This window comes from Juglans regia, chromosome 2, assembly GCF_001411555.2.
Source record: "Juglans regia cultivar Chandler chromosome 2, Walnut 2.0, whole genome shotgun sequence".
Taxonomy (NCBI): Eukaryota; Viridiplantae; Streptophyta; class Magnoliopsida; order Fagales; family Juglandaceae; genus Juglans; species Juglans regia.
In genome coordinates, this window is record NC_049902.1 from 4,184,607 (window position 1) to 4,193,080 (window position 8,474).

General features: G+C 33.9%; 2 protein-coding genes across 2 annotated transcripts; one reads left to right on the top strand and one right to left on the bottom strand.

Annotated features, from left to right (window-relative positions):
- Positions 1 to 1,295: 1,295 nt before the first annotated feature.
- Positions 1,296 to 2,288, top strand: LOC108999231 (germin-like protein subfamily T member 2). The gene has a single exon (XM_018976076.2). The coding sequence runs from the start codon at positions 1,450 to 1,452 to the stop codon at positions 2,116 to 2,118; it is 669 nt and encodes a 222-aa protein (XP_018831621.1). The 5' UTR covers positions 1,296 to 1,449; the 3' UTR covers positions 2,119 to 2,288.
- A 233-nt stretch (positions 2,289 to 2,521) lies between these two features.
- Positions 2,522 to 6,814, bottom strand: LOC108999230 (transcription factor bHLH79-like). The gene is made up of 6 exons (XM_018976074.2): positions 6,273 to 6,814; positions 5,375 to 5,578; positions 5,174 to 5,239; positions 4,876 to 4,944; positions 4,710 to 4,787; positions 2,522 to 2,993 (listed from the first exon to the last, which is right to left on the bottom strand). Exons 1-6 carry the CDS (start codon positions 6,564 to 6,566, stop codon positions 2,865 to 2,867), a joined length of 840 nt encoding a protein of 279 aa, XP_018831619.1. The 5' UTR covers positions 6,567 to 6,814; the 3' UTR covers positions 2,522 to 2,864.
- Between the last annotated feature and the right edge of the window lie 1,660 nt (positions 6,815 to 8,474).

Here is an 8,474-nt window from a genome sequence, read left to right on the forward strand (position 1 = left end):
CTATTTTAGGGAGTCATTATTCATCTCTAAATTATTTTTTATAAATAATTTAAGAAAAAATCTATTTACAATTCTGAATGAAAGACTGTGTGTGCAGTCCCATTGATAAATGAGATTAAAAAGAGAAAACTCATCATTTTAAAAGAAATATTATTATAATTATAATTTTTTTTTAAACATAACTGTATGAGCTTGTATGAATAGTTCCTATTCGAGAATTATATGAAGCCTAACTCTTTATTCTAACAAATAAAACAAATTCTTATTCCATTCATCTACACTTCTCTCATGCTCATATTTGTTATAGTTTTAAGTAATAATTTTAAAAATAATTTAAATAATTACAAAATTGTAAAAAAAATTAAAAATATTAACGTATCTACAAAAAAATAATTTAAACTTTTGTTTAAAATATTCACTATAATAGTTCAAAACATAAGAAAAAAAGAAATACACTAACCACAAAATGATTATATAAAAGTAATCTTAAAAATTGATATGACTTGATGTAGTTTGTCAGATTGTAAATTTATTTTTATTGTAAAATAAATCTAACGGATCATATTAAGCCACGTTTGTTTGTGGAATTATTTTTATATAATCTTTTTGTCACTTTAGTACTCTTCAAGAAATATTATTTTAATAAAATAGAAAAATAATAGAAAATGAGATATAAGAAGTTTTTGAAATATGAGTAAAATTTAAGAAAAAAAATTGAGAAAGTATAATTTTTAACCAAATTTTAAGAAAATTTAGAGAGAGTCCAATATAAACAAATTAATTGTTCAAGAAAGGCTGCAGGGCGGGGCCATCTGCAAATTTAAGAATTGGTCTCCCATGACAAAATATCTCCGCGGGGAAAAATCAGATTCTCAAGTTTGAAGGAGTCAGTGAATTACAACTTCGAGACAAGTCCCCTCAACTTAAATAAATGTCACAGAAGTCAAGACCATACCTTTTCATTGAAGAAAAATCTTAGCTAAATAACCTGTCTGCTCTCTTATGAACACTCGACTATTCAAAACTTCAAACCCCACCATTTTCAAGTTTTTGAATTTTCCATTGTCTGTCCTACGAAAATAACATCTTCTTTCCCCATACAGCTAACAATTTTTAATGCATTGCTATCTCTATCAAAACCATCCAATCAGCCACAACCACAACCAAAGTAATGCCCAAAACTGGGACTTTCCTAGCAGCTCATATTTCCTATGGTCTGCTGGACGTTGTCGTGTTCCTTCTGATCACCTGACTTTTGGCCCTTTGCTGGTGTGAATATGATGTTTGTCTCTTGATATATTAGAAGGATAAACAAGAAGACTAATGGGGGGGTTTTCAGCATAAAAAGAGAGAGATTTATAAAACCATGCTCTTCAGCCACTAAAGTATCCCAGCATTATCCCTTTACTTCTGTAACCCAAAAAGCCTTGTGTGCGTCCTGTGGCAGCCATGATCATTCCTTCAACTTCACCCTTCCATATGCTATCGTGCCTCTTCGTGTTGTTGCTTCTCCCCTTCCCTTCCTTCTCGGCCGACCCCGATCCACTGCAGGACTTCTGCATCGCAAACTTGAATGCCTCAATATCAGTTAATGGCTTCCCTTGCAAACCTGCCTCAGAAGTAACTTCAGATGACTTCTTCTTTGATGGATTCACTAAAGAGGGTAACACATCAAGCATCTTCGGAGCACATATTACTCCAGGTAATGTCCTTTCTTTTCCAGGGCTTAATACTCTTGGGATGTCAATGAACAGACTGGACTTTGCCCCTGGAGGTCTCAATCCACCCCACTCTCACCCTCGTGCGAGTGAAACCGGGGTGGTCGTTAAAGGGAAGCTGCTGGTGGGGTTTGTAACAACAGGGAACGTGTATCACTCTAAGGTCTTGAGTGCTGGGGAGATGTTTGTGATTCCTCGGGGACTCGTACACTTCCAGAAAAATATTGGAAAAAAGAAGGCCCTTGCCTTCACGGCTTTCAACAGTCACTTGGCAGGCTCTGTGGTCCTTCCCCTCAACATCTTTGCTTCGAAACCGTCAATTCCGGACGACGTGCTAACCAAGGCGTTCCAGGTAGAAGAAGATATCATCGATGCTATAAGGTCCAAGTTCAGTTCATGAGCAAATCAAGCCTTTCAGATACTCTTTACCTGAAGATTATTTATTTTATTGTAATTTTTGATATGAGGTTTGCCTGCCTCGTGCCTCCCACTCTTGGGCTGATATTCAGGCTGTTTATCTGTGTCATACTTCAATTTAACAATAAAAGTTTTCATCTGTGAATTCATGTATTGAGGTCTGAATGATTGTTGAGTTGGGGAAATCAGTATCATTCAATAACACTCCACAAATAGGTTAGATTATAAAGCTCTTTAACCCATCTATTATAGTTCTATATATAAACTCCAAAATCTTGCTTTACTTGAATTTGGTCATAATCACAATTAAACATAAATATGTAGCAATTAGTTACATTTAACAATGAGAAAGAGATCTAAAAGAGAAATTCCAGATTGCACAAAGCTTTCACATAACACGGCTTAACAAGAAATCATATCAATTAGCAACATACTTTAACAATGAATGAGAATTTATAATTCTAGAGAGCACAATTCTTTGCTTACATGGATGGCTTGAGAACTAAGAGATTTTGTCCGCATACCAAAGAAAACTGTCTAAAGCGTATCTAGTTAGGTGATACATAAAGAAGATCAACGGATTTTCTACATACACGATATTACATTAAAAATTTAGGAACATTCAAACATACATTTCAGCACCCGATGTAGAGAAACATAAGGCAAAGCTGGCCATTAATTACGGACAACGAACTGAATCCTACTCCTGATCCAATTAAGCCCATGAGATTAAATTGCTCTGTCAAACGTACCACCAACCTGCATGTGCAGCCATTCAGGATGTGAGCTTTGAGCATATTCCTTTTCTGCTTGTGATCCAAACACCATTCCAGATGCGTCAAATGGCTGCACACCAAGCTGATACACAACAACAACTGGTTAGAACAATCATGGTATATAGAATTCTTTTAAAGTTTTATTTTCTGATCCATGCCATCCAATTAACAATTGGGAGATAAGATTCTCCTCGGCCATCCCCCAATATACTGAGTAACAAAAGCCTGAAGTGTCATTTGCAAGTTAAATTAAACCTAAAATTACGATATTGAATGTAAAAATAGAGTCATAATATTTATGTCCGTGGATTAAAGGTATTCAGATGGATAAGTATGTGGCCAGGAAATAAAACAGGGATTGTATCAATGAGAGAATCCAATGGTGGCACCAGCTGCTGAGAAGAGTTTCCAAAATCATTCACAATGAAAGCCAATGATTGCATAGCAGCACAGGAAGTCACAGTTCCGCACCTCTTGAAAGAAAAATGCAGCAGAAAAAGAAAACAAAATAGATAGAGAAAAGAAGGAAAGGCAGACTGAGATATATCACCTCACATAGATGTCAACATAAAAAACCATGGTTCTCGTAGTGAACCAAAATTACTTGGAAATAGCCATGCTTGAGTGCTGAATCAACATATCATAAACATTTGCATATTTGCTCTTTTGGCGACAAAGGTTTTGAAGCAGTTAAAATATTGTTGAATGGTGTATGAAGTCAAAAATTAAGTGCAACAATTTCCATTTCGACTATGTCCTTCAGAAAGCAAACCTACAGCTACAACTTACAAAGCAAAAAATCTATAGGCATTATAGAGGAAAGATTATTGAAAATAAAACAATACAACAGAGTCTATATGGAACTAGGACAAGGAAGTGATGGCATGAATCTAATAAGAGCAAGACATGGAACACAGTGAAGACAGGGGAACTTCAAGCTCTGCTATACAAAGCTTTGGTGCGTGTGAGTTTATCATTATTAAAGTCATTATGGTGACCTTTAGCCAACCAATAACTTCATCTTAGAATAATAAAAAGAGCATTAAAAGTGATTCTCTCTATTTACCCAGCCAATGGCTAGAATTATGACTGGGGAAGATAGCAAGTTTATTTTACTTATAGAATTGTTCATACACACAAATGCAGACGGACACATGTGCAGACACACACATACACAATTTGGTACAATAAATGAAATTAAAACATTAGGTGCCAAAAATAAAACAATCAATAATCTGTCAGTAATTTAGCACCATCGCTGTTCTATCAGAAGAGGAAGTTCCTTACACTTATCAACAACCGGCGAAAGGAAGAAATGAGGTGCTTTCAGCTTTTAAAACGTTGGTAATGATACAATAGCAGTTATATCTCAATTTTATCAAGCTTTGAAGCATTTAACTGCTTCGATGTGAACCATTTGGCCATAGTTTTCCGTTATAAAAACACTCATGGCAGAGGCTTTTTTTCCGTTTCAGTTTGCAAACTGAACTGTGATATCCAATGGGTGTCAGATTAGTGCGTAGAAGTAGCCAAGAAATATTTTGAAGCGCAATCTGGTTCTGCCTTCAGTGGCCACTCAAGTTTGATAAATTCTAGTGTCTGATAACTAAAAAGTATATTTTAGAAGCATTGAAATTGACCGCATAAAAATTATTACTTCTCCGCACAAGCAGGCTATAAATAAACAGAACAAAAATTGCAGTCCTAAGATGATATCCAGCAATAATATCATGGTATTTATCTCAGTTCCTTCATGATGAAAGATATGTTGATTATGAATCAGTGCACGCAAGCTTACATCTTTCGGAGGAAAGCCCTCAATAGCAGGGTTCATACCCATCCTTGAATTAACTGCTTCAAGCTTCATCGAGAGGAACTGCACGATCCAATAAATACAGCAAAAGTTCAAGTTCTGCAGTCTAAAGGAAATTATAATGAGGTAGAGTGGCAACAGAGACACACACCTCAACCTGGTGTTGCAGCGACTGGATGTAATTAATTATCTCATCAAGGACAAGGGCTTTTCCAATAACCTGTACAGAGATGGACACAAAGTCAAGCAGAGTTGAAGCTGAAATCAAGCTTTCAGATTTTTGCATAGATATAATTAAGACTAATCTACTTATAAGGTAAGAAAAGAGAACATGACTTATAAAAGACACAAAATCCATCATTTTTTTATATGCTTGATTGTATAGAACTAATAAGCGTAATCACAGTAATAGTACCTATATCAAACTACCACCAAGAAAAATTATATACCTTGTTACATCCAGGGACCAAATCTTGGAGAATTTTCATCCTCTCACTGATCTTCTCCCTCCTTGCCTGTCAATATGGGCCAGCTAAGTAACATGTTTTCCAAATAATTGTGCTTAAAATATCATCAAAGTCGAGTTATTTATTTTCTGGAATAATTTCATGATTGGAAATGACAACTTCAAGGAGACAGAAGGGAATTACCCTCTCTGCTAGACTATGGCTATCAGTAGCTTGGCCCCTTCTCGCTCTGACGTGAATATAATCTTGCTTGGGTGGCTCGGAAGGTTTGGTGCTTTCTTCAGTTGACTTGTTGCCAGGCTTTGAACTAGCTTCCACTTCAGCTCTTGAACCCTCATTCTCATCTCGGGATCCAGATAGTTTCATCCGTTTACCATTTGATTCTATCTGTTCCAACAGAGTAGCATGTTTTAATCTAGGGTTTGAAAACGAGTACTAAAATTAAGCAAATAAACAAATCAGTCATCAAAGTTGCACCCATCCCATGGCGCTTAATTCCAGAAGAACTCAAACTTTCCCCCGTGGTTTAGACAACAAAATCTTAATTCTTAGCTAAAAAGGAAGAAAAGCACAAGATATTCGCGGCAGATCAAGTTTATAAAAGTTTTTTTAAAAAACAAAAAAAAAAGAAATATCCTAATCTAAAAAATTATCCAAAGAACCATTAAATGCCAAGAACATGCGGTAAAAGAAACCATTCGAATTCGAAAGTTCCCATTCGGCGTCAAGCGCAAAGACAAAAATACTCAGCATAACTTGGTTCTTGTTTCGTCTTTCTTTTGGAAGTATTTTTGGATAGAAAAGAATTCAGAGTATAAATTTTAAACACTTTACACCATTTGCAAAAATTACACAAAAATACGCCCACTCAAATAAGATTAAGCCTCCTATAAAAAAAAAAAAAAAAAAAGATTAAGCCATTCAAGCTTTTCATCAATCCAAACCAAAACACGAACAACAAGAACATAACACTCAAAATCATAGCATTTATTCTGCAATTCTTGCTTCCATTTCCCGGCAACCAAACGGAGTATTGAGCGAAATAAAATTAAACCAAACGAGTAAAAAACAAGAGACCAACCAAGTCATTGGCACTACTAGTGGAAACCATCTTCGACGACTCGTCCTCCGAGCTCACTTCTTTCCTCTTCTTCCCATCACCACCGCCACTCTGCTCCGTAACCGTCGATTCCTCGGCCGACCCGTCACGATTTGCGGAGCTGTCCCCGAACCCGACAGGTGTCTGACCCAAGTTACCCATCCGAAGCCCCAGTCCCCCGCCGGGCTCCGCACCGAATGGCCAAATCTCGGCCAAGCTGTACGCGGATAGGTTCGCAGCCGAGAACGAAGATTCGTTTATCAATGGAGGATCCATTCCCGCTGACTCGAATTCATCCAACTTCCCACGACCCGGTTTTAGGACTTCGAATCCAAATTGAGGATAGAACTTCGAATGAGAGAGAGAGAGAGAGAGAGAGAGAGGAGGCAGTGGTAGCAGGGGGTGTGTTCTTTTTGTTAGAGTGTGAACAGTGAGGAAGGGACTGGTAGCGCACTGCGCCAACGGTGCTTTATAGCATTAGCGCCTCGACAGTGAGAGCTCGAGACGGAAGGGTCCTTGGTCCTAGCCTCCTAGGTCCCATGTCCTAGGGATTATATTTATTACATCCTCTAATTAGATGTTCGATTGTTTTTACTGAAGACATAAAATGAATTGACATAAAATTAAAAATTAAATAGAATATTATTAAAATATATATTTTAATATTATTTTATTTTAAAATTTAAAAAATTTGTATTATTTATTTTATTTTATATAAAAATTTAAAAAAATTATAATTATAAGATGAAATAAAATGAGAATGATTGTAAAAAAAACGAGGCCTAATTTCATTATTACAATTTTTTATAAATTTTCACATAAAATATAATAAATAATTTAAATTTTTCAAATTTTAAAATCATAATAATATTAAAAATAATATTTTATTCAATTTTTATTTAAAACTATGTCACCTCACTATCTAAACATGATCTAAATTTAGTGAAGTTTCAACTTCGATGGTCAAATTTTATTGGTCTTAATTTATATTCGAAAACGAGTAGGGTTTGAGATTATCGCCTAGTTTGTATTTTATATTCATAAACAATTCATTTAATTTTTATTTTTGTTCAAATTTATTCACGAACTGTTTCATTTTAACAAATTATTGATATGATACTCTATAATTTTATCAACAAAGTTTGACAAACAAAATTTTATTTTTTGATAGTATATTTATAAAGTTTATATATACATATATAAGGATTATAGTTATTAGGATTCGAGCAACAAGTTTAGTATTAAAAAAAAAAAAGGAATTTGTGCATATCGTTTAATTATCGATTATAATTTTGCATTCACAAACAAATAATTTAGTAAATGTGATAGATTTGATTGGAAGGAATAGGCTCATGTCTTATGAACTTATAATGACAAATGAGCTAATGGAAAATCAGCAATATCAATGTCATAGAATTAATAACAGTCTCAATTAGTTCATGTTGCCATAAAAAAATGCAAGCTTGGCCTATCTCAAATATAAAGATGAGTAATACTACATGCAGTCGTGAAATGCATAAGTATTGTATAGTCATTTTGAAAAAGAGTGAGATCTATTATTAAAAAATTATTATTTTTTCATATAGATCTCATATTTATTCATTTTTTTAAGTAATTGTACGATACTTATGTACTCATGACTGTAACTATAATTTTTCTATAGAGATCGAGCAAGAGCCAATACTCAATACTCCCTCAAGGGACAAGAACTATTGAATATCACACTCTTGTGTTTATAAAAGATACCCGAGGAACCGACAAGTGGCACAACCAATATTATTATAAAAGGTTTAGTTATATATTAGTTATTATTTATTCCCACACTTAATACTTAATAGTTTTTTTTTTTTTATAATGTGTGTGGTATGTGGTAGTAAATAGTAACTAATAAAAAAAATCTATTATAAAAATAATAATATCAAATACAATTTTAAATATATAATTTCCATGCAGCTCGTTTAAAGATTATTATGCGTCTTTTATGTGAATTCTAAGTGTGCTTAATATTTTTTTTAAAAGAATTGCACAAAGCTTACAAACTCTAAACTTCTATAAATTATTTTTCAACTTTCATACCGAAAAGGTTAATTTAAACATTTAACAAATATTTTTTATTATAAAATTTTTTTATAAAAAATAAATTTATAAATTAATATCACGTAATTTAATATATTAAATTATAAA

Excerpts from the sequence above, each read along its gene's own strand:
- LOC108999231 (XM_018976076.2), top strand. The coding sequence starts at position 1,450 with ATGATCATTCCTTCAACTTCACCCTTCCATATGCTATCGTGCCTCTTC.
- LOC108999230 (XM_018976074.2), bottom strand. The coding sequence starts at position 6,566 with ATGGATCCTCCATTGATAAACGAATCTTCGTTCTCGGCTGCGAACCTA. Across the intron at positions 5,579-6,272 it reads CTAGTAGTGCCAATGACTTG|ATAGAATCAAATGGTAAACG; the intron begins GTTGGTCTCTTG and ends CTGTTGGAACAG. Across the intron at positions 4,945-5,173 it reads TGGTCCCTGGATGTAACAAG|GTTATTGGAAAAGCCCTTGT; the intron begins GTATATAATTTT and ends ATCTCTGTACAG.